The sequence below is a fragment of the Amblyomma americanum genome, chromosome 1 (genome assembly GCF_052857255.1).
Source record: "Amblyomma americanum isolate KBUSLIRL-KWMA chromosome 1, ASM5285725v1, whole genome shotgun sequence".
NCBI lineage: Eukaryota > Metazoa > Arthropoda > Arachnida > Ixodida > Ixodidae > Amblyomma > Amblyomma americanum.
In genome coordinates, this window is record NC_135497.1 from 52,728,007 (window position 1) to 52,753,392 (window position 25,386).

Below are 25,386 nucleotides of genomic sequence, written 5' to 3' on the forward strand. Positions count from 1 at the left end.
TAGACAGAAATTATGATTAGCAAAGTTGGAGAGCACTTTCAGAAACCCCCATTCCATTTATTTGCGATAAAGAAAGCCTCACGTGTATCTTTTTTTCCGAGCGCCAAAGAAAGCCAGCGAAATACAAAAAAGTCACATGACTAGCGCATTCGCGCGCCACGATTGTGCTGCTCTCAATCCTGGCTTAAGTGAATGAAATCAACTGCAGGCGTGGCGCGACGATCCCATTGCTCCGGCAGGCCGATATGTCGACGGTGGTTGCATCGTCACGCTTGCAGCCTGGCTCGCGCGGGCGTCACAACTACCGTCGACATATGGAACGAAACGCCAGCTTTTTGTTTCGCTGACTGGACATGCAAAACGTAACGCAACAGTACTGCATTTTCGCTCGCTACTCCCTCCAGCAACTGCTGTCATCGACGCGTCACTTGTCATACGGTAACACTAAACACACCACACAAATAATGTAAGAAACAGCGCACCAGAAGGCATACTTTTTGCTGCAACGGCAGTCACAAGAAAATTCTGTGTTGCACGTGTGTCGTCTGCTAGAGGGTCATCTGACAGCGCCGCCATACGGCGGACGCGCGCTCTACGGCGGGCAGAATAACCTCTGACGCTTCAGGCATGTTCTTCAGGAGGGATTGCTTATTACAGGCGGGCGTCCGCAACACGCGATTCGTCACATTCAGCGCATGCGCGTTTCTTACCGGCAGTGTCATTGCGTGCGCAAGATCAGCGCGCATTTCCTGTTGAGTGTCTAATGGCGACTTATTCTTCGATGGATTTGTATTCTTCTTGTCCCACAGCAATGTTCGTCGGCACAGCACCTACAGAAAATGTGAGTCTTTCACGTCATTTTCGTCTGTTCGACTGCACTGAGAGTCGCCCTCCAGCAGGGATCATAATAGTTTGGTTTGGTTTATGGGGGTTAACGCCCAAAGCGACTCAGGCCATGAGAGACCCCGTAGTGCAGGGCTCCGGAAATTTCGACCACCTGGGGTTCATTAACTGGCACGGGATCAAAATGATTCATTACAGCGATGTTCCGTTTCATGTGGCTTGCTCATCTGCATTGTTCTTTTTGATGGAGTTTTTATTTTTATTTTTTCAAGTTTTAAAGGTTGCCTTCGTAAGCACCGTTCGTTGTCGGTGGTAACCACGGTGCGAAGGCATCACTTCGAAATCCATGAACATCGGGAAGCAGATCCTGATTACAGCATAGATCGATTAATCTACTGAGTGTATAGAAAGCCTACACTGTCTAGCTGCAAGTATTTTCAATGGAAACCCCGAAATTAATGTTGAGTTCTTCGTCTCAATAGCTGGCGTCCGTGGGCACGTTTTCTTCACAGCGCACAATATGGCGTCTCATTCGAACGGGCATGCGAGACCCCAGTTCTACAATCCATTCGCATCGACAGAAAAAAACAGCCAAGCGGCCTTAATCCAAGGCGTAATAGAGGGACAAGTAGAAGGACAGGGCCAAGTACATAGTAGTTTTGTGGGGAACCAAAAAAAATCTTTTGTAACATGAATCGCAAGTGTACGACGGCGGCGTCCACTTCCCCGACACGTGGGAATAGCGCAAGGCGGCAGCGGTCAGACGCGAGGCCTAACGGAGCCGAGAGAGTTACACGCTGCGTAGTAGACATGGAAGGTCACCATTCATAAAAAAAAAAACAGTGACTTTCAATTTTCTTTTTTTCTTCGAGGAAGACTCCAGTTTTCTAGAAATGCCTCAGTACGCGGTTATAACGAAATTGAACATGCAGCCTCCACCGGCGTTCATACTGAAGCCGGGCCGGCCTTGGGTCCCGGTTTCTCTTTAGATGGTACCAAAGGTCGCTGTAAGAAGGGTCGCGACTGCCAGCAGAGCACAAAGGTGCACTCCTGATTTATCCCCTCGATGATTAGGATTATGGTGTCAATTATTATGCACTAAAAGCTACTCAGCCACCTGTAACGACGACGAACGCAACTGGCTAGGACGCCCCAGACGAAGAGCTACATTCTGAAGCAGATATGTTCCCTATCGTCACATGTCATCATCGAGCGCCACCGTTTTCAACGCAGATGGCAAGATCAGGGGTGGGGGGGGGGGGGGGAGGGACAATTTCCGAGTATGTTACAGCGCTCTGCGGGACTTGGTGAACGCGTGCTACTATAGCGCGTCTGAAGAGAGGCCTTGCGACCAGTTCATAATGGGACGGGCGTCTGAGAGAGTCTGTGAAAGACTATTGGTACTGGGATGATCAGTGATATTATAGACGGGTGTCCGCATTGCAACGCTGTGTAAACAAATAGTGGCAGACGATAGGTGGTTTGACGCAGTAGTGCAACTTGAGAGGACATATGCCGCACCGTCCGCATCAGAAGTGCGTCTGGCGACGAGGCAACGGACATAGTCAAGCCAAAAGAACAACTGCAACCAAATTAGTATGTGCGGTTTAGATGTTTTCATTCTTGATTCAGTTGAGTGGATTGTTTTGTCTTTTTAGGTGTGCACTTTGTAATTCGCTTATATAGGTTTCATGCGACTAAATGGTATAAATATGGGTGTCTTCGCCTAATAAGCGTTCTTTCGTCTACCACTCGACCAGTCAGCTTTGTCTCCCTCCCTTGTAGGGCTTAGGCCCCCACCACACTTTTTTTCTTCGATAAAAGTTATTCGCTCTCTGCGTCTACAAAGAGGAGACAAACGAGGGAGCCGGAGCATGGGTGAGCAAGCGAAAAGATAGTATTGGAACACGGCAGCGTTTCGATGGAGGCCAAACGCTAAGGCGTGTTTGTGCTGTGCAATGTCAGTGCATGTTTGGGATCCCCAGCTGGTCGAAATTACTCCGGAGGCCACCTCTTTCTTCTTTCACTCCCTGCTTTATTCCTTCTATTACGGCGCGGTTCATGTGCCCGCCGATATATGAGACAGATACTGCGCCATTTCCTTTCCACAAAAAAAAAACAATTTTTCAAAAATCGATTTTCCTTCCTTTCCCTGCGACCCGCCGCGGTGGCTCAGTGGTTGGGGCGCTCGACTACTGATCCGGCGTTCCCGGGTTCGAACCCGACCGCGGCGGCTGCGTTTTTATGGAGGAAAAACGCTAAAGCGCCCGTTTGCTGTGCGATGTCAGTGCACGTTAAAGATCCCCAGGTGGCTGAAATTATTCCGGAGCCCTCCACTACGGCACCTATTCTTCCTTTCTTTCACTCCCTCCTTTATCCCTTCCCTTACGGCGCGGTTCAGGTGTCCAAAGATATATGAGACAGATACTGCGCCATTTCCTTTCCTCCAAAACCTATTATTATTATTATTATTATTATTATTATTATTATTATTATTATTATTATTATTATTATTATTATTATTATTATCCAAAGCGCGTTAACCACGAAGCTTGCGGCTTGCTGCCCGTTCATTCGGCGCGGAGGCTATGCTGGCGTTCGTGGCATCGGGTTTGTCGAGAACGATGTGCCGACGAACTACGACTACGACTTGAGTCCGGCGCGTTTCGGCAGGGCGCCTGGCAGCGCCTCTACGTGGTTTGCCGCTCCGCGCGTCCGTTTCACGGGGTGGGTAGCAGAGCGATTTGTCTAACGTGCAAGGCGTCGCGCCGAACGGGCGATGGCGTTCCTTGGACTCCCTGGCAGTGCTGCAACACGCTGTCGCGTTCCACTCTTAAAGGCGAAGCTTAAACGTCCTCCGTTTTTTTTCTTCCATTTGTGCCATCACCCGGACGTAGTAAGCTTCCAAAAGCCGCCCGTCCAGCGAATGCCATGACAGCGGTACAAATGCGAACCCGCAGCGGTGGCCCAGTGGTTAGAGCGTTCAGCTACTGATCCGGAGTATCAGGGTTCGAATACGACCGCGGCGACTGCGTTTTTATGGAGGAAAAACGCTAAAGCCGGAGCCCTCCATAACGGCACCACTTTCTTCCTTTCTTCTTTCACTTCCTCCTTTATCCCTTCTCTTACGGCACGGTTCAGGTGTAGGCCGATATGTGAGACAGATACTGCGCGATTTCCTTTCCCCAAAAACCAATTATTATTATTATTATTATTATTATTATTATTATTATTATTATTATTATTATTATTATTATTATTATTCTGTTTTTCCCAAGGTAGGAAAACCGGAAAAAATCAGGCACTGTCTGGTGCCAATCAATTGAAATCTTAGGAAAATTCATGTGCTGAACAATACAACCCTACTAAATGGTTGCGTCAAAAGTATCACAAATATTCACAGCTAGGAAAAACGCTAAGGCGCCCGTGTGCTGTGCGATGTCAGTGCACGTTAAAGATCCCCAGGTGGTCGAAGTTATTCCGGAGCCCTCCACTACGGCACCTCTTCCTTCACTCCCTCCTTTATCCCTTCCCTCACGGCGCGGTTCAGGTGTCCAACGATATAGGAGACAGATACTGCGCCATTTCCTTTCCTCAAAACCAATTATTATTATTTATTTCCTTGCGCTGCCGTCGCGCGCTATCAGTTGGGGCAGTGGCGTACATTGCGAGGAGGAGTAGTAATAATAATTGTTTTTTGGGGGAAAAAGAAAACGGCGCAGTATCTGTCAGTGCATGTTAAAGATCCCCAGGTGGTCAAAATTATTCCGGAGCCCTCCACTACGGACTTATTTGTTCCTCTCTTCTTTCACTCCCTCCTTTATCCCTTCCCTTACGGCGTGGTTCAGGTGTCCAACGATATACGAGACAGATACTGCGCCATTTCCTTTCCACCAAAAACCAATTATTATTATTATTATTATTATTATTATTATTATTATCTGTCTCGTATATCGTTGGACACCTGAATCGCGCCGCTAGGGAAGAGATCGAGGGAGTGAAAGAAAAGAGAAAGAGAGAGGTGGCGTAGTGGAGGGCTCCGGAATAATTTCGACCACCTGGGGATCTTTAACGTGCACTGACATCGCACAGCACACGGGCGCCTTAGAGGATTTTTCGTTCACGGGGAGGAGGAGGGATTTTAACGCGATAGCGTTAAGGAGCGCGTGTCGCAGAAAAGCCGGTGTCGTTGGCCGTGAGCGAAAAGAATTACTGTGGATTAGCTCAGCTAATCCAGGATATACAAAGCGAAAGATATCGGTGTTCACGATGTTCATTTATTATCGCGCGACCAACGACCGCGCGGCATGTCAGCGTCTTATATACGGGCGAGAAGCAGGGAAGTCTGCGAGATTTCGTGCAAGTGCACAAATTACTCTCATGGGAGCATCATGTGCTACGCTGTTTCTTTCGTGAGGATACATGCTGTGCCGCCTGCCTCTTAGTCGCAAAATAAAAAAACAGGTTTTCAACGGGTTCCACATGAATTCAAATTGAATGCAATTGGTTCCTATTGGATAATCCAAATGGACTACAGTAGTCCATTAGTTCCACGTATATGCGTGTTCAGGAAAAAATCTAACCATTTGGAACCAGTCGCATCGGTCCCAACTGGGAACCTAATAAAGCAGCGTCAGAATGCAGTTCTTGCAGGTACTTGCGCTTCTTTCAGGGCACATGCAGTATGCACCGGCGAAAGGTCATACTGAAGATAGAAGCGTCAGACGGAGAAAGGACCATCCAGAAGATGCACAAGTTCCTCAATAATGATTTTCACCTATTGTATATATGTACCCCCCCAAAAATTATATATATATATATATATATATATATATATATATATATATATATATATATATATATATTACAGCGACAGCTCTCACTATTCCCCGCGTCTGCGCGTTCGTGGTGCTCTGGTGCTCAAACAGCTTTCTTCAAAAGGGGATCGGTAGCAAAGAAAAAAATACTGGATTGCACTTAAAGGGCCGCAGAAAGGGGTGTTTGAGCTTGGCTTTAAAATGCTTGCACAGCGTAGAGTACAGGCCACCGAGCGTCCATGCCGCGTACGAGACCTCAAAAGCGAGCGGGAAATTTACAATACATTTTTAAAAATGACCGCTTTCGCACCTCGCGGCGACGCGCTGTGCCGGGCTTTCACGCGAAAATCTGGCAGACAACGTCACGTCGTGCAAATGACGTCAGCAGTCGGGGGTTATCATTGGTTCACAGCGCCAAATTCTTGCAGACGTCACGTGCTACCGCGGTCGCGGCCACTCCGCGCGCGCCGCAGCCGGCGGAGGTAGGGGAGGGGCCGCGTGCATGCTTTCACATTCACGGCACGCAAGTAGTCCTAATTGCCCTCCGTATTTTTTCTTGCACTTTTAGCGCATCTTAAAACACAATTTTCCTATAGTATACTTAATCTCCAGCCGAGTCTGCAGCAAGGATATGGTCCACCTACCAGAATTGTAAGAAAAAAAAACAAGTGCTCTGTGCTGTCCCAACTTTACTGCTTTGCTTTTATGGTCGGTTTATTCGGGCAGAGCCGCATAGTTCTGTGTTAAAGAAAAACACATCGGGCAACATGAGATTGTTTCCTATTTCAAGCAGTAGTATTCTGCATGTTTAATTGCAAATATGCGAAGAAAATTTCCTGTCACCTTTGTATAGAACATGTACTTTTCGATGAAGCACAAAGTGCTTTTCAAGCGGACATGGTGAATTCGAGCAGCACAGTAACGGTCATAACAATACGGAGCATGCTTCGGCAATAAAACTTTGAGGTTCGTAATACATATGCGACTAAATTCAAAGCACATCTAGGGTGTGCATAGGCACTCCGGGCCAGCAGCAGCAGCAGCACATGTTAAGAGCTGGTGCAGTTAAGAGAGCCATGCTCTTTCAGCAGTCCGAACCTTCGGAGATCGGATCTCAAATTAATTGCGTGCATAGCTGGATAACTACACCATATGACATCACAAAAAAGCGCACAAAAAATCAGTGAAAATGAAACTTAACCGCCAAAAAATCCAATCCATAGCACACACAATCTACCAGATGTCAATCTGAGGCAATCTTTCCGGCATGCCGCGGGCGGCCATGGTAGATGAAGTGCAGGGCAGCCAGCTTTCGTTCTAGTCGATAGTAAGAAACTATGGCTGGCAGCGAGGGGTAGGCAGTAACGTGCACTGTGTTACGCTTAATTAAACATGTCAATTCCATTCATGCCAAGATGTAGCAAAAATAAAGTGTACTAGAAGAGCACAGTTGGCTTACTCCCTGGTCAAGCTTCTGCTAAGCACTATACTAACTATACCCCTGCTAACAATGTGCTGGGCAAATCGCCGAACGTTTCGAGACGAGGTATGTTACAATCGAGTTTTTCAGTGTAGTGAAATTTGCACAACATAATGTTGCGACTGTTGCACCAGTAGCCATGAGTTGAAATGGCACAAAGAAAACGAGTTAATTCTTATGCATCGTAACTTGCGGCCTAAGAACACCACCGGTTATGCCCTAGGCATGGCTCGCAGCCAACCAAGTTATATCCAGTGGATATTCACCAATCCACAAGATATCAATGTCCACATGATGTTCACAAAAGCACATACTACGTCCATATATCTTCAGGCTGACGATAGTGGACGTTCATATAGCATTCATATCATGCCTATATATGGCATTCCTAGACATTCAGAGGATGTTCACCAGATATTCAGCCAGTCTATTTTCAGGTTGGGGGTGGGCTGCTGTCCCATTTATTTTATGCACTGTACAGCTCACAACAAACAAATATGATGCAAAATATGACAAAGAGAGACTGAGCAAAAACCAACAATTGCTCATTACCCAGGACAGGAAACTTCCATCTTTTGTACATAATCTGGGAATCACATTTCAAAGAATGCATGCATAGCAAGAAAAGTACACAATTGTCCCTGATAAATGCGATTTCATAAACATGTCACAAAGTATCATTTTCCTGGTATGCACGTTACCTGAAATGTCATTTCCAGCTCGTGCAAGACAGAATGAACATACATGTGTAATGAAGTTGTTAGTTGGCACCCTATATGAACTTGCATCATACTCATTCTGTTCTAGTAAGCCGTACAATGCTTAAAATAAACAAGTATAATCGAACAGCAGCAGTTCTCGTTTATTCAGAATATTCCACCACATGGGATTACATGGGCAAGGAATATGCATAGGCACAGGCTTCAAGTATGGAAGAACATCAAGGAATACAGTCGCTTGTGTTTTGCCCTCAGCCATATTTATTGCCCAGTAGCCATAATGATCAGCATCTGTTGCCACCTATTCTTTTACTCCAGGTCCTAGGAGGCCTGTGAATATAACAGTACACCGTGTTGAACAGTAGTGATGAAGCAGCAGGAAATATGGACAAAAAAAATGGGTGCACAAGAATATGCTAAAGTTAATGTTTTGCCCACATGACTTGGGTATCTTTACTGAAAAGTAACAAGAGCAAAAAGCATGCGATAAAAGCCAAGTACACAATTGTGCATCCACCACCTTACAGAGTTAAGACTGAAGTAGCTGTAATGCAAACAGTAGCACAAGTTTATTAGTTTACCCTCTAAGTCAGCTAGAAGCATCAAGGAAAAAAGTGGCACTAGTGAAAAAATAGGTATGGCACAAGAGGAAAGAAAACAGAGACCGTTAGTCAAAAACACAAATATTTCGTTAGGTTTGGAGCAGTTCAAATAAAAAGGAATCCTTAGATAAAAGCAGACCAAAATCCCAACAAAGGTGTTAGTGTACCAAGATCAAATGCGACAGTGTGAATGCTCAACATGAAAAAGAAGACCAAGCCACAGCAAACTGAAACACAAGGACAATAACCAAGAATTTCAAGTAAATATATGCAACGGCACTTTTGCAGAGGTTAAAAGAAGTTAGCATGTGCAGTACAATAATGAATAATGTCGGTTGGCGACTACAGTCGGATAAAACTCAAGAATGAAGCGGCAAATGCCGCTCAAAGCAGGCCCTCCATACAGTGGCATCAACAGGTTCTCATCACATGCTGGTCAATCCACTTGCACCAGCTAGCGTGACATCGCAGATGAAAAGGGATTAACCACTGCGTCATGAAAATCGATCCACGCCATTGGCGCCAGATGTACAGTTCACCTCACCCCTATTTTTCGTTTTTTTCCTTCTCTCCCTGTACATAACCCATTCCACATTGAGACTATGTTTGCTTTCGCGGGGGGAATAATGCCACGTGCCTAGCACGCCGCGCGGCCTCCACACTTAGTCGAAAACAGCGACAAAGCGGTGGTTGGCTCTCGAAGTGCTCTGGCTCTGTGACCTGGACCCTGGCTCTCTAGTTAAAAGCTCTCAGTTTTAGGTTCTCCCCGATGCCTACCTGCACGGCTCCTCAGGTCGTGACTCATATATCACCAAATTTGGTGAGGTATGTTGACTTCGTGAGGGTGGTTAACTGATGCACACAGATATGAAGTGGCAGGTGTGACAAAAGTGCAAAAAGAGCCAGTTGTGGTCTTATGAAAATGACAAGAGGACACCTTATGGCAAAGAGTAAGGGGGGGGGGATATTAGGGTTTTTTCATGTCCATGGTACTTGCAGTATGCTAAGCAAGCAGGATGACATGCACTGAGCAAGTGTGCACATTCTTGAGGGCATTTATTAGCAGACCAGCCAGAGCCCACATAGAATGAGGATATTGTAGATTAAGTCAGACATAGGTAGGGTACAAATGCTTTTTCGGTTCCATTACAAAAAATGTGTTCTATATGCATCAGCATGCAGCTAGATTTTGATGTTATGTAGTCAATATTAGTTGGACTTATATGAATTTTTTTAAGGTTGTAAAGAAAGAAGTCAAGGCAACTATTCTTAAAATATAATAGAGACAGGGTGAATGGTTATTAGATATGGTCAAAAATTTGTAACAAAAATTAAAGATTATAGAGATATCATTAGAGAGTGTTACTGAATTCAGTACAAAGTGATGTAATGTCAGAACTATCAGTTATTTTGCAGTAGATGACACAATAAGCAGCAAAAATAGAACTAGAAACAAAACTGAATGAACTGCTAATACAGGTCAGAAAGAATAAACATGCTAAGGAACATCCTTGAGGCATGGCCGAAAGTATGGGAACACCATGAGTTGGTTGCATTAGCAGTCACATGACGCGTTGTTAGAAAGGAAATCAGTGATTCTGCAGAAAACCAAGTAGTCAATGTTGAGGTGCCTTAGTATTATTGTATAAACCTGGAGCTAACCTGGATTGTACAAACATGAAGAAATGCCTTGGAGACATCTAAAAACAAAGCTTTTTCCAACCCAGAAGCTATAAATTAAAACATTAGAAATTGTGTCTCACGAAGGTAGCTAAACATAGAGCAGGAACAAAATGACGACGAGACAGGACAAGCGTTTGTCCTGTCTCGCCGTCGTCTTTGTACTCCTGCACTATGGTTCTTTAGTTACAATGTATCAGAACACACCCTAGCCTATTATCTTCTGACTCACTTCTTTCATGAAAGCACTTGTGGAATCAAAGCTGGGACGAGTGGGAAAACAGGTTTTTCATTGCATTTATTTTTCCCTTAATGGCCTGAAGACATTACATAAGAAGGGAGCAAAATGAACATTTTTTAACAAGAACACATCAAAATAGAGAAAGAATAATTGGATAAAGGAAAACAAAGAAACAATAACAATATGCAGCAGTTAAATGATCTTGTGAGCATTGGCGTAAATCCACGCAAATTTCAGGGAGGTACATGGCTGTCCAGCCTCCCCCCACTCTACCTAACAAGTCCTAGATGTGGTTATAGACGGAGCCGCCGCCGTCAGCAGAAGCCCATCTGACCGGAGCCCTATGCAGAGGTGTTGACGAGAGAAGGCTACAAAATTTCCCGTAGTGAAAGGCCATCACCGTCCAGCTACAAACCCTGCATAGTGCCCCATGCGCACGTAAATGCAGCACAGTGTGCCGTAATGTTTAAAGGTGGATGCTTTCCATTTGAGTACAATGGTATCCTCGCTTGTGTTCCTGACTTAAGGAAAGCTGACCAATGGAAGACGCTTTGCATTTTTGGACAACCTTTGTGTAACCCATGTGGATGTGGTCCTTAGGGTTGCAGATCCCTCTCTTGGGATCTGAAGAGTGTTCGGACTTTGTAAAGCTGCTAGCCGTGCTCGAAGGGGAACTCTCTCCTTATCTGAAAATGGTATGATTCTATATTCTTCACTGCTACATGAAGTCTCCTCACTATGTAAGTAAAGCTAAGTCCATAACAATGCGCTCACAGTGCGTTAGGACGGAGTGCGCTTACGAGGGGAACAGGTAACACTTGCACTATATAGCCGTTGTGTTTAGAAATTTCACTCCTAAAGAGTTGCCTTATGAGCCACTGAAAAGGATGGCATGCAGTGCTCTTTTAGTAACACAATATTTTTTGGTTGTGCCCAGCTTGGGTAGGCACTCATCGGTGGTATGAACACGATGTAGCGCTTCTTGCTTTCTGCAACTTTTTCACCTGCTGCACAGATGTCTGTTTACTGCTCGTTAATGTATTTCTCTTTTTTTAAGAGTGAAGTTTCATCATGCAAAAGCAAACGGGCCTGCACGGGCAAGACTGAATGAGCGCAGGGCCGGACAGGTCATTGAGATTGATAGCGGTCCGCGGTCGGGTTCGGAATCTGGACCAAAGTAGTGACGAGTAGGTCCAGGCCTGGTCTAGATACTGGCCCATGCAGACCCCTAGCGCCGAGCATAAAGTTATATTCTGTACCTTCCCTCGCATCTAAAGCCTGCGTTGTGCTATTTAAGCATTCGAGTTCAACAGGTGTGCTATTTCTACATCATTTAACCAGCATCGCTTTCTCGCGCTACAATCACAGCCTCCATGTTCCTCTATTTTTGGCGCATAGGACGCGTGGGCACGAGATAATGGAAGGAAAATTTGCAATTTTCTAATTGGAAGGGAAGTTTTAAAAAACTGCAAGTGACGGCGATAGACATTGCTTAATTTGTTTTACTTATTTTCTTTTTTAAATAAAGATTGCCAGCTGATATGAAGCAGTTTTATGCATGCCGCGAAGGCAAGAATCGTGTCTATCAGCGCTTGTCTCGCGCACTTTTAAAACACTTACCGAGTCCGAACAAAAGAAAGACCCCAAAGAAAGCTTCGAGGGGTTGCGCTGTGCTAACCCTCGAACGCACAGGACTACCCTTTAACATCTCTCAATCACAGACTGACCCCCCCCCCCCCCCCCCCCTTCGAGCTTTATGCCACTGCTTGTGAGGGGTATACAATGCCAAGTGGAATGCACGGGATCGGAACAAAAACAAAATTTATACATGGAACACTCGAGCAATAAAAGAGCAACACAGTGCAAAATGCATGACATCAAAAAGAAAACTAGTAACAATAAGCTCTGTAAAGTGCCGAGATGAATATGGCGGAAAAGACTGTCCTCATGAAAAATGGTCGTTTAGTTTTTCATAGAATGATTTACGGTCAGTGCATGATGTGATGGTATTTGGCAGGCCATTCCATAGTGCTATCGCGTTCGGAAAAATGATGACTTCAGTGCTAAGGAGTGACAGTTGATGCGTGCAATGCTATGGTCATGGCTTAGGCGGCTAGACGTCCTGTGCGGGGCTTGTAAATTAAGCGAGTTAAAGAGGCCAGTGAAACGAGATTGCTTGAATATTTTATGTGTTAAGTGAGCAAGAAAGATGTGGCACTAGTTGGTGTTTAGCATGTTGTTAATGAAGAAGTTGAAAATATTTGGTGAAAACTATTTGCTTTCCTTAGTTCATGACTATAAGTACCTGAAAATGAAGTATGAAAAACAGGTTCATACTAGATGTTTGTCTTGATGCAGCAGAATGCAGCTGGTGAGTGACAAGATGCATGAGACTGTCGCTTCTCGGAACATGTTCTTCAAAGTACCTGTGAAGGAACAGGAGAGAAGAACGGTCACGCCCAGCTGCATTATACGAGGTTTACAACCAGCAACTCATTTTATACACCATGTAAACCCCTGCTGGGGAACAAAAACAGTAGCAAGAATTTTCACAGCACAACTTTAAGTGTACACACTGCAATAAAATAGAAAATTTCAGCAAAAGTTATAAAAACGATAAGCTGAAAGAAAAATATTCAAGGACCAAATATCGTGAAATGTGCAACAACTGAAATAATAGGAAATTACATGAAATGATAATGGACCAAGTTCACAAAGAGCTTTAAAAGCACAAAGATGGAAAAAACAATGCCGGCTCCCAAAAAGGCAAATTTAAACACAAGAGTATGACTAAGGCAGCCCACTTATTGTTTCAGAGAAGGGCAGCAACGAATGGGGAACTGTTAACAAATTTTACACCAACACAAGATCTGCCAAAACTGTCTTCTCGAGCCACCAGAGACTGGAAAATTCCCACCTTTGTAGTAAGGGTCATAGCATGCCAGGTGGCCGGAATGTGCTACGGAAGGTATTCCATCAAACTGCAGGCTATTACAACAGTTGTTAGAAAGCACAGCTAACTGCCACCGACACTTGGCCTTACAACTCGGCACTGAAGTCCCATGCGTGCAGGTCGCTATTTAGAGTCAGAGAAGTGGCCATTCCCGCGTCACTACTGTAACGTGTCTACGCTTCGGGGACAAATCGAGCTAACTGAACACCAAAGCCAGTCGTGCTAAACACCATGTAGTCCGTGAACCGATAAACCGGCTGGTGAAATCGCCAGCACCAAAATTGCACAATGCCACAAACGATTACCAACCCCTTGTTTGACAGAATAGTGTCGTAAAAACTCGCCACTACCGCTGTTCTCCACGTAGTCCCCCAGTACTTCGCGCAATGCGGGCTCGGGACTTTATGCAACATGCACAAGCTTGCCGCCACAACGAAGAAAATGCGAACACGCGATACGAAGACGTATACGAAGCGCTCAAAGTAGTGAGCCACTGCACCCACGGCCGGTTTCGAGGGGAGAGCGCGCTTTTCTTCGGAAGAGCGCGCGCGCGCTGCAGTTGAAAGGAATCACGGAAACAGCGCTGCCGTGGTGGCGATAGCGGCGAGTTGACGATGCCCGGGGCTGTTAGGCTGCCCAATGTGAAGAGAGTTCTAATTATGGTTCTGGTTTTGAAATCGCGGCTTTTGTGGCGGCCGGTCTAACTTGAGGAGTTTCTTCAAAATTAGTACTGTACGTGCATTGCATGCATAAAATAAAATGAAACGTGTAATAGCAGACTGCTTAAAATAATTCGTTCCTGAAACCTTAAGACTGCGAAAGCAGGAATCATTAAAATATGTATGCCTTCAAAATAAAAATTCTGGTTCTAGTACGTCCACACATTTCTAAAACATCTAATCTGCAGAAAAACACATCCATGTATGAATATCCTTTACATATCATTTGCATATATTATATCCTTTGCACGAAATCAGCTGCTGGCAAGGCCCGACGACTCCATTGCTCCGGCAGGCCATATGTCGACGGTGGTTTCACAGTCACGATTGCAGACTGGACTGCGTGGGCGTCACAACCATCGTCGAGATATCGGCCTGCCGGAGCAATGGGGTCGTCGCGCCTTGCCAGCAGCTGATTTCGTTCACTCAAGCCAGGGTTGAGAGCAGCACAATCGTGGCGCGCGAATGCGCTAGTCACGTGATTTTTTTTTATTTCGCGGGCATTCTTTGGAGCTCGGAAAAAAGATGCGCGTGAGGCTTTCTTTATCGCAAATAAATGGAATGGGGGTTTCGGAAGGTGCTTTCCAACTTTGCTATTCACTTTTGCTGTCTAAAGTCAATATTTACGCATTTATAAAAATTATCTTAATTGGTAATTAACTAATTGCCTTGCAAAACAAAATATTGCCTACGATGCGCAAGCCGGTTGGTAGGTGTATGTAAGTGGTTTCTCTCGCCTACCTCAAATATCTTTTTTTTAACCCTTGGCTAAAGTTAGCCTGGACACCCTGCATATCAAACACCGCACTCTGCGAGACAGGCTATAAAATGCGATCTATGAATGCGGCAACAAGGTTCGCTCAGTGCTACATTGGCCACACTGAGTCGGATTATAACGCAGACCAAACAGAAAGTTCCAATGTCAGTACCTGAAGAAAACGTTGGAGGACTCCTACGCTGCGCATGAGTTGACGCGATAGCGTATACGTACGCCGTTTGGTGCGTCATCTGATGCGATTCTTTAGGTTTTTTTTGCATGATTCTTTCATTAGGACGACGACATACACCGATACTTAGAACAGCAAACATTGGCTTTCCATTCTGAACAGTTTGGCACCTTTTACCGCATGCATTTTTTCAATTGTTAAATTAACTAATTGATCAATTACACACTAATTTTTGTAATTAACATCATCAAGCATTGTCTTTTCATTATGAGCATTTGACACCTTTGAATCTCTCTTTTTCCATTTTTCATTCCTATAATTAACCAATTAGAATGATATCGTTAACTTGTCATCGCCTACCACACACCAATCAGTCACTGGAACCACAAATTACCGTGGTACGATTTTTTTTACGCAGCCCGCGATTATTTCTGACACGCAGTGCCGACTACTACTACGTACGGCTTTTCGACCGAACGAGCTGTACACGCTATCGCGTAAAAAGGGCACGAAAAAGTGGTGTGCGCCGTGCCGATTTCGAACGGCGGCGGCGTGGCGGCCGTTTCTAGTCGGCGGCGGCTTCGTTGGCGCGGCGCCTGGTAATCATCGGCGGCGTGGAAAGCTAAACCACAAATTTAAAAGGCTATTTTGCTACAGATTTCCTTGCTAAAATGGTTGAAAATTTACGGTTTTTCGTACTAAGGGCTCAGAACACAGAATACAGATGGGTTGAAGGGTGAGAGAAATGCAAAATGCTCTGTAAATCTTTTGTTTTTTAGGCGCCCTATAAAAATATTAGGCACATGTCACAAGCGCGTATGTTGATTGTGTTTATATATTTCTTGCTCCCGAATGTGCAGAACCTTATTGTTTTCTGCGTCGTAGTCGCAGTTAATTGTTTTCTTTTTTGCTATCCTTCGGTTATGCAGGTGTTTTTCCATTGAGAAGAGTCAGTGAATTCGTCTAGAAATGTTAAGCCGACACCGACGCACGGGACAGTAGATATGTTAGTCGTACTTCCACTTGTTCTAAATGAGATTGCGTTCTTATTCTTTACATTATTTTTTACGTAAAAAGAAACAGACCTCCTGTAAGACCAACTTTTGCTTGGTTCGGCCCTTTACCTGACAAGCAATCAGTAGATGTTATAACACATACATTTCCGACTGGACAGTTAGTGAAATAACTTGTTCTGAATATTAATCACCATTTTTTGAAGTAACTGTTCTTATAAGGGCCTTTTCCCGCAATCAAAAGAAATAAAATATTTCTTTTTTTGCAGCAGGTGACCATTTTTGTAGCTGAGATATGTTACGATGCGTTGATGCCGTTTTGGGATATATCGCTGAGTCCACCCGCACCCAGAGTGCGCGCGACCCTCAAGTCGTGATTCCGACGTTCCGAAACAGTTGTTCCTTCTTGTTGGTCCATGTTGCGCTTTTGAACAAGTTTCGGAATGCCACGTTGCGTTGTCTGGTGACGATGCGCATGCGTAGACGAGCGGAGAGCAGGGTTGCTTTTGTTTGTTTTGTGTTGATTCATTGCAACACACTTGACATCGTATGATCACTCCTAGACATGATTGCTTAAATCGATGATGTTTACAAGCATGCAATTAACTTCACTGTTCATAACACCTCTGCTTCTTGTTTCTGAATGGCCAACTAGGTTGTACTCCTATACTTTTGTATATTAGTTGCAAGTTTCTGCTCAAAATTAATGTCCTATATTTGTGAAGTACGAGCTCAGGTGGTGCAAATATCAAGGTGTGCGATTGTGTTTGTGTAAATAGTTTGCTGAAGTGTTTTATATTTGAAGCATGCAAGTTGAGAGGTGTGTGTGCTAATGTGCCTAGTAACTGTTCAAAACATGAGCTCAGGTTCTAGTTCCTGAGTAGCCGAATAGGCTGTGTGCTGTTTTGTTGATTTGTTACGTTTCTTTATAAATTAGGGAAATAATATAAATCATGTAAGCCCATGTAGCGCATTTTTCAAGCTGTGCAAATGTGTTTGTGTAAATGTTGAGTATATGATAGGCTGTACTGCTATTTTGTATATTGTTGCAAGTTTCTGCACTGGATAGCTTACTAAAGTGTCTTATATTTGTAAAACATAACTTGAAGGGCATGTGCATTTTGAAGTTATGCTAATATGTTTAGTAACTGTCGACATTATCTGTGCTTCCAGTTCTTGAGCAGATAAATTGGCTGTGTGCTATTTTGTACAATTGTTGCAAGTTTCTGCATAAAATGATTGTCTTCATGTAAATGTGTTTTATTGAGAAAATAGCGGCATGCCAAGATAACGTGGAGTAATACTGTAGTCTGAAGCTTGCTGTAAGGCTAGTTGATTAAGTTATTGACGAAAATAGTGCTATAGAAACAAATGATGACTATTTGTAATGCGCATGCATGTATATAAATCTTTCTAATTGTCAAAGTAACCACGTGCAGTGGCATCTTCAGGTCATGGCAGCTTGCAGAATCTAAATGATAAGAGCAATGGTGCAGAGCTGATGCATATTACATTTAAGGACTTTGGAGTAAGCGGTCCGAAAAGTATGGAAAAACAATGTGTCGTGCAGTGCAGCCTTGTAAGTATTTCTATTGTACAGCAGAGGAGCAATGCTCGGTTGCTGTATATGTGCAGAGAGGTGCTCGGGGAGAGGCCCCTAGTGGGTCTCGCCCCTTACAATAGAAGGCGGAGTCCCTAATTCCGGGACCCCGTTGGTCCTGACCGCTGCGCAGGTCCGCCGAACCAGGGCCTGTTAGGCCGATGGTTCCTGGCAGCCGAACAGAGCCGCCTCTCAGTCCCCTCGGGTAAGGGAAGGGGTGATGAGGGGGAGAGAAGGATTTTGCCCGCATGCCCAAACCATGTGAAAGGTGTTGGCTACCTCCCCACAGAATGAGCAGCGGCCGTCAAAAGAAGAGTCAAAGTGCTTGAGAACCGCCGGGCACAGCAGGGTGTTTGCAAAGAGCCTAAGGAAAGTTTGTTCGCCAGCTTTACCCAGTCCCTTCATAGGAACTGGGTAGCGCCAGTGTTCGGCACGATAGTGCTCAGTAATCTCTTTAAAAGAAAGGATAGGGCTGTTATCTGGCTTAAGGTCCGCCCAAGAAACGCCTGGTGCCCGGTAAGTGAGTGCGCGGGCTGCCTCATGGGCAGCTTCGTTACCTGGCATGCCTTGGTGGCCGGGGACCCATATGATTGAGAGATGAGTTGGATCGCAGACGCGAGTGCTCTGGTGAAGAATTTGGCGAGCAAGTGGAGTGACCCGACCGAACTCAAAGTTGCGACAGACTCCGCGAGAGTCTATGAGGATGAATTTAGAGTCAGGATGTGAGGCTGCGAGGGCGATCGCTACCTCCTCCGCATGAATTGAGTTGGGCGCTCGGAACGAGAGGCCGTCCGCCTGTTTTCCCTCGTGTATGACTGCAGCCGTGTACCATTCCCCCCTGGATTGGTAGGGGCCTCCAATGTCGACGTATAAGACGTGTTTCTTTGAGCCATAGTGGCGGTGCTGGGCATCCGCCCGCGCCTGGCACCGGCCATTATGGTCCTCCTTGTCGGAAGGGGTCGAACGTAGAGGGCGCGTCTCCACAGTTCGGGCACTCGAACCCGTTCCATCGTATGGTGGCCATGTCTGACATGTAACCGGTCCAAGAGGCGGCGACCGGACACGGCCTGAGCGAGAGGCGCCTCGCGAAGTTCCCTATAGGTGTTCACCATCGCCAACTGCTCGCGTTGGGGATGACAAGTTGCACGTTGGTGAATACTAAGGAGTCACATTCACTATACGTTCACAGGGGACGCAAACAAGGCCTATAGTAGACTGCGAACCACAGTGGTTGTGCTACAGTGGCTAGAATTCCTATTACAGCCACTGTAGTTGTGCTAGGGCGCGCCATCGCGCCGAGTGAAAACGTCGGCGGCAGAGGCGGCGGCGCGCTGATCAGTTTGCGTCGACGCCGGCGGCACAGCGAGAGCAGTCGGCGGCGCGCCGATGCCCCGGCGCACTCGGTGCACGCGCAGCTAATGTCGATACCCCCCCCTTCATCCCCCTCCCCCCTCCCCTGGTCCCCAAGAGTGACGCCCTAAGGGCCAACATACGTCGGGACCAGTATCCCCCCCCCCCCTTCATGGCAACAGCCACCACTATCACCATGTAGATGTTGAGAGCGCGTGCGTGAAAACCAAGAACGTTGGTGAATACTAAGGAGTCACATTCACTATACGCTCACAGGGGACGCAAACAAGGCCTATAGTAGACTACGAACCTCAGTGGTTGTGCCCGAGTGAAAACGTCATCGGCGGCGACGCGCTGATCAGTTTGCGTCGACGGCGGCGGCGCAGCGAGAGCACTCGGCGGGCGCCCATACCTCAGCGCACACTCAGTGCACGCGCAGATAATGTCGGCATTGAGAGCGCGTGCGTGAAAATCAAGAACGTTGGTGAATACAACGGATCGAGTCACATTCCCTATACGTTCACAGGAGACGCAAACAAGGCCTATTGTAGACTACGAACCTCAGTGGTTGTGCTAGGTAGGGCGCGCCTAGTGAAAACGTCTGCGGCGGCGGCGCAGCGAGAGCAGTCGGCGGCGCGCCCATACCTCAGCGCACACTCAGTGCACGCGCAGATAATGTCGGCATTGAGAGCGCGTGCGTGAAAATCAAGAACGTTGGTGAATACAACGGATCGAGTCACATTCCCTATACGTTCACAGGAGACGCAAACAAGGCCTATTGTAGACTACGAACCTCAGTGGTTGTGCTAGGTAGGGCGCGCCTAGTGAAAACGTCTGCGGCGGCGGCGCAGCGAGAGCAGTCGGCGGCGCACCCATACCTCAGCGCACACTCAGTGCACGCGCAGATAATGTCGGCATTGAGAGCGCGTGCGTGAAAATCAAGAACGTTGGTGAATACAACGGATCGAGTCACATTCCCTATACGTTCACAGGAGACGCAAACAAGGCCTATTGTAGACTACGAACCTCAGTGGTTGTGCTAGGTAGGGCGCGCCTAGTGAAAACGTCTGCGGCGGCGGCGCAGCGAGAGCAGTCGGCGGCGCGCCCATACCTCAGCGCACACTCAGTGCACGCGCAGATAATGTCGGCATTGAGAGCGCGTGCGTGAAAATCAAGAACGTTGGTGAATACAACGGATCGAGTCACATTCCCTATACGTTCACAGGAGACGCAAACAAGGCCTATTGTAGACTACGAACCTCAGTGGTTGTGCTAGGTAGGGCGCGCCTAGTGAAAACGTCTGCGGCGGCGGCGCAGCGAGAGCAGTCGGCGGCGCGCCCATACCTCAGCGCACACTCAGTGCACGCGCAGATAATGTCGGCATTGAGAGCGCGTGCGTGAAAATCAAGAACGTTGGTGAATACAACGGATCGAGTCACATTCCCTATACGTTCACAGGAGACGCAAACAAGGCCTATTGTAGACTACGAACCTCAGTGGTTGTGCTAGGTAGGGCGCGCCTAGTGAAAACGTCTGCGGCGGCGCCGCAGCGAGAGCAGTCGGCGGCGCGCCGATGCCTCGGTGTACTCAGTGCACGCGCAGCTAATGTCGATGTTGAGAGCGCGTGCGTGAAAACCAAGAACGTTGGTGAAAACTAGGAGTCACATTCACTCTACGTTCACAGTGGACGCACACAAGGCCCATAGCCGACTGCGAACCTCAGTGGTTGTGAGACGAGCACATGCGATCATTGCGATGATGCAATACGGAATTAAGATACGAAACGGGAAAACGCACGCGCGCGCGTGGCGCACACGATTCATATCCGCGGCAGTCGAGGCACCACGCAGACCGCGCGTGCGACTACGACACGAGAGCTCCCACGCTGCAACCTGTTACAACTGGACGCTTACAACATGCCACAGCTATAGATGCTGTTGCCGCCGTTGGAATGATAGACCGCTGTGAGAATGAAGCGGCGAGATTAGAAAACAACAATAGTAAAACGGCGAGGGAGAAGGGTGGGCAAGGAAAAGGGAGAGTGAACTAGCGCCCGCAGCATGGATAAATGCGCAACTAGAGCAACTCTTGCATATTTTTAAAGGCAATTATGACAAGTTTGCAGACGAAATCGAGCGCAAAAAATTCACTTAGAGGAACACCAAAACAACAGCGCTCTAAAAGCGCCGCTGCTTTAAATAACCTGGAGCGTCTGGGCATGCGCAGTAAAATACTCGCAGCCCTCTTCAGTAGGCCTAGTATTTTTTTAACATGGACTCAGAAGGAAGCTGTGAGAGATCCTGAAACATTTTAATTTATTGCAAAGTTTATTCGTTTAGTGTTGTTGCAAGGTACCTGCAGTCGCGTAGAAGGAAATTTGGGATCCATGGACAGTACGTCCATAATTACTCAAGTTAACAGAGAAGAGGAACAACTAACAAATTTTCCTCCAGATAGAGGTAGGTGCATTGCAATATGGCGCCATCGCGGGCTCGTAGAGAGGGAGGTAGTGTCGCCGCGAAACATCGAACGAGCACAGCGTTCGGACCGCTGCGCCCGGCTGCACACGGGGTCTATGGGCGCGAGCGCATGCGGCCTACGGTACGCGGCCGTGCTTGCGGCGGCGCGTTTCGTTGGGCGGGGTGACTGCCGCCGCCAGCAACTCGGGCCGCTGGGGGGAGCGCTCACGGGGTGGCTGGCGCGTGCCTGCGAAAGGTGGCGCGGTTGCGTGCTTCTTGAAGCCGCTCTTGTTAAGAAAAGCGAACAAGCGATGCGTGTCTGGCCGGCCGCTTTGGAGCACCGGGGCGGCCGGCTGCTGTGCTCGCGTAGAGCCATGTGGCCCTAGTGTCGTAATGCGCCCGCTGGCCCAAGGTAAGCGGCGTGCGCTCGTGTCGGCGTCACTCCGAGCAGTGTTGTGTGGGCGCTCAGGGCGGCGCTGAGCTGCACGGCGCGGCCCAGCAAAGGCAGCAAGGGGGGCGGGGTGCCCACCCCGTCGACGGGCGGCTCGACCTACCCCGGCGGCGGCGCCCGGGGCCAGCCGCCCCGCAAGAGCGCGGCCGCCGGCGGTGAGTCCGGGGCCCCAGGCCAGTGGCAGGGGTCCGCGGCTACTGCGCCCTCCTCCCCCCGGGCAGTGCCCTCCAGCAAGAAGCCCCGGCAGCGCGGCTTCCTCAACACGCTGCTGTGCTGCTTCGGGAGCAATAACCAAGGTGCTAGCAATCCCGTGATTGCCGAGGAGAATGGCCAGTACTAGCCCAAGGTGAGCCCCCCCTTGACTGTGCTCCGCTGGGTGAAGGGTTGCGGGTTAAGGCGCGCTTACATTAGCGGGAAAACGCGCAACGCAGGACGTTTTCCGCGTGCCGCGTCCCGCACAAGCCGGTTTTTCTCCCGCGGACAGCCTCGTTTGCCGTCCCGCAGAGCGATGGGTCCGGTACCTATTTTTCCCGTGCCGCTGACGAGCACAGCCAATGGGCGCCGACCGTGAACCGTGACGTCGGTCCCAGTTCAGTGACCCCGTCGGCAGAGGCGGAGGCTGCGCGCGTCGGCCGGCCGGCCGGCCGGGCACTCGGCGGCTGCTTTGCCAGCACGGACATGCGACTTGAGACGGTGCAGAAGCGACGGTGCAGAAGCAGCGAACAAGCAAGTATAAGTACGATTACCGTAGCCTACAGCTCATCGTTCGAACCAGCCATCCTCGTGACAAAAAGGGCGACAGGAGGAGAGCTAGCAGACGATCAAGACGACGCCGCGAGAAAAGGGCGCGCTTTGTCACGTGACCATCCCCTTCTCTTTCTGCTCGTTCGGGTCCTCCCTCAGCGCCTCCTCTCTCCACATTCCAAGACAACCGCAGCGAGAAAACGCGCGCAGTGTGAGCGTCATTCCGAGGAGCTGCGAGGCAGCGTCGACGTTGACACTGTGCCGCTGCGGGAAGCTTCCCGCTATTGTGAGCTCGCCTTTATGCAGGTGCTGCAGTAACGGTGTGCTGCTGCAGGCTGTGCCTATTTACAGCGCCCTTGCCGTTTTGCAGCTGCATGTCACAGTGGCATGAACTGAGGTCTCCCAAAACAATTGTTGGGGCCACGACAATGCTGCAGCTAGTGCTTTGCATCCCTGCCCGTTCTACGAAGACGTTTCTCCCTTCCACAGGCGACAGTGAGGCCTGCGGGGAAAGTGTTATATGGCTGACAGTTCATTCTTTCTGGGATTTGCTCCCCACGGTGGAACCACCTGACAGCTTGCTCACATAGGCATGAGAAGGGTTTGGCTGGCATCTGCGCGTCTGCCTAATATGCATTAAATGTATGCAGTGTTTCACGCAAAGAACTGTTGCTTTTCATTACTGACCAATGGAAAGTGGTCCTCTGTGTGAAACTGCTAATTTGTTTGCTGAGAACCTGGTTTCTGCTGATGCATTTTGCATGTTCACATAGTGTCATGAAAATTGAGCGTGAACACGGCAGCGCGTGCCCGCTAGCCTGGTCTCCTACTTGTGTTGATACGTGGCAGCTGTTTTTCGCAACGTGGTGGAAACGGTTATGCCACCTTGCCTGCTTCTGGCAAGCCGAAGGACACACCTCCCTTTCAACTTTGTTTACAAAAGCGGCCGTGTATTGCCACGAGTATTGTTCGAGACTATTGTGCACGCGCTGCCGTGCACTAATAAATTTCATGACTGTACAATTAATTTCCAGATAAAGTTGGAGGGTAAGATTTAGCTCATTCATTGTGTTGCCTGTTGTCACTCAGCAGCTTGAAATCCCTTTATTTGCTCAACTGTCAACCCTGAGGAGAGGCAGTTGTCTGTGGAGTATGATACCTACCCGAGTTTTTAGGTGACCAGCTTCAAATTGAGAGATGAACTGAGCTGGTTGTGTAGTTTTCTCCAAAAGTTTAGGATATTTGCGTGTAGGGTGATCTGCGTCACTGTTACGTTCCGACATGACTCCTGCTATGAAGTCATCCAAAAGTCAGCTCTGCACCATCTTTTTCCTGGGGTTCGTACAAGGTGGGTGGCGGTATTTGCCACAATGCGCCAAGAAGCTTGTTTGCCTCACAATGTGTGGCACATTCTAGTGCTGCACTGTTTACAGTATTTACACAAACTTTTTTTGGTTAACAGACAACGAGCCACCGCACACTGCAATTGTGACACTTCATGTGCATTGTATGTAACCTTGTGATGATGCAAAGACGTCGTGTGGGCACAATTAGCTAGCATCCTTACAGGCAGGAAAGGAAGGTTGCCAATACAGTTGCAATATCAGAGTTCTGGGGCACAAAGTGCACAGCAGTGCGGGCTAGCTTAGGTACAGGTGCACACAAAAGTTTTCGGAACACGAAAATTACATGAAGGCTTAATTTCTGGCCAGCCCAATCATGCAGCTGCGAACTGATAAACGTGTTCCTACACGACCGGAACAATGCATTTTTCAATGCCTGCCTGTGCCTCTACGTAGCAAGAAAATTCAGCTTTTTCGTGACTTCGGCGCTCCGAAAACTTTTGTAGGCACCTGTATGTGTGGTCAGTAAACTCTTGGAACAAACTGTATATGCACTTGCAGCATACGTCGCTCAATACCTTGCCTAGGTTGCAATGCCTATGCATGGCATTGGTATCCAAACTTAAGTCTTCCAAAGGCATACTTTAATGTTCACTTCATGACCCTGCTGAACAATGTTGTTTTTATTGAAGCTCGCCTGTTCATTTTGCCATGGTGAACCCAAGTATAGGCAAACTGGACGTGTTGTGCAAATGTGAGTTCGTTTGTTAGTTTGTGCTGCAATTGCATTTTTTAGTTGAATTCTTGATTCGCTTGTTAATGTATGGAAGGACTATCAGTGCTTCTTACTCAAAGCTATTTCTGTAGTGGTGAAGCTGCTTTGGAACACATCCTATTGATGCTGGTTCATGTCGGCATAGATTGTGCGGAGGCCATAAGACTTAGGGATTAGAGTGGGGTTAGAGTGGTCATCCAACTTGTGGCTGTGACTATACCTTTACACTTGTTCACTTTCTTTTCCTTGCAACATTTAGTGTTGTGCTGGCACAGGGGAATTTGTCTTGTGCTGTCAGTGAAGCCTTTATACAGTTTTCACTGACTACATAGTGGCTGCCATCTTTTGCTCTTGTGCCAGAAAATGCGTTGAAAGCCTGGTCGTTTTGTTGATCTGCTAATCACTAGCCGGTTCCCGCATACGCTGTGGAAGCTAGCCTCATTATCCAAAGATGGCATCCGTGACGTCATGTGAAAACTATCTATAGCACATTGAGGGTTGTGAAATATACTGTGACGAAATGCACCGTGAACTTGCATTTTTATGTGAAGAAGTATGGGCAACAATTTTTTCCTGTGTGCAATGGTGCGATGGGGCTTGGGAATGAAAAAACTCGCAAGATATGGCCTATTATCGTTTAAGTTAATTAC

At 47.5% G+C, this 25,386-nt stretch overlaps 1 protein-coding gene across 1 annotated transcript in view; it reads left to right on the top strand.

Annotated features, from left to right (window-relative positions):
* Nucleotides 1-711: 711 nt before the first annotated feature.
* LOC144132771 (carboxy-terminal domain RNA polymerase II polypeptide A small phosphatase 1-like) overlaps nucleotides 712-25,386 on the top strand; it is a 91,272-nt gene continuing 66,597 nt past the window's right edge. Inside the window, exon 1 of the mRNA XM_077665423.1 lies at nucleotides 712-841. Coding sequence (XP_077521549.1) covers nucleotides 764-841 — 78 coding nt within the window. The 5' untranslated portion in view covers nucleotides 712-763. The remainder of the gene's footprint in view (nucleotides 842-25,386) is intronic.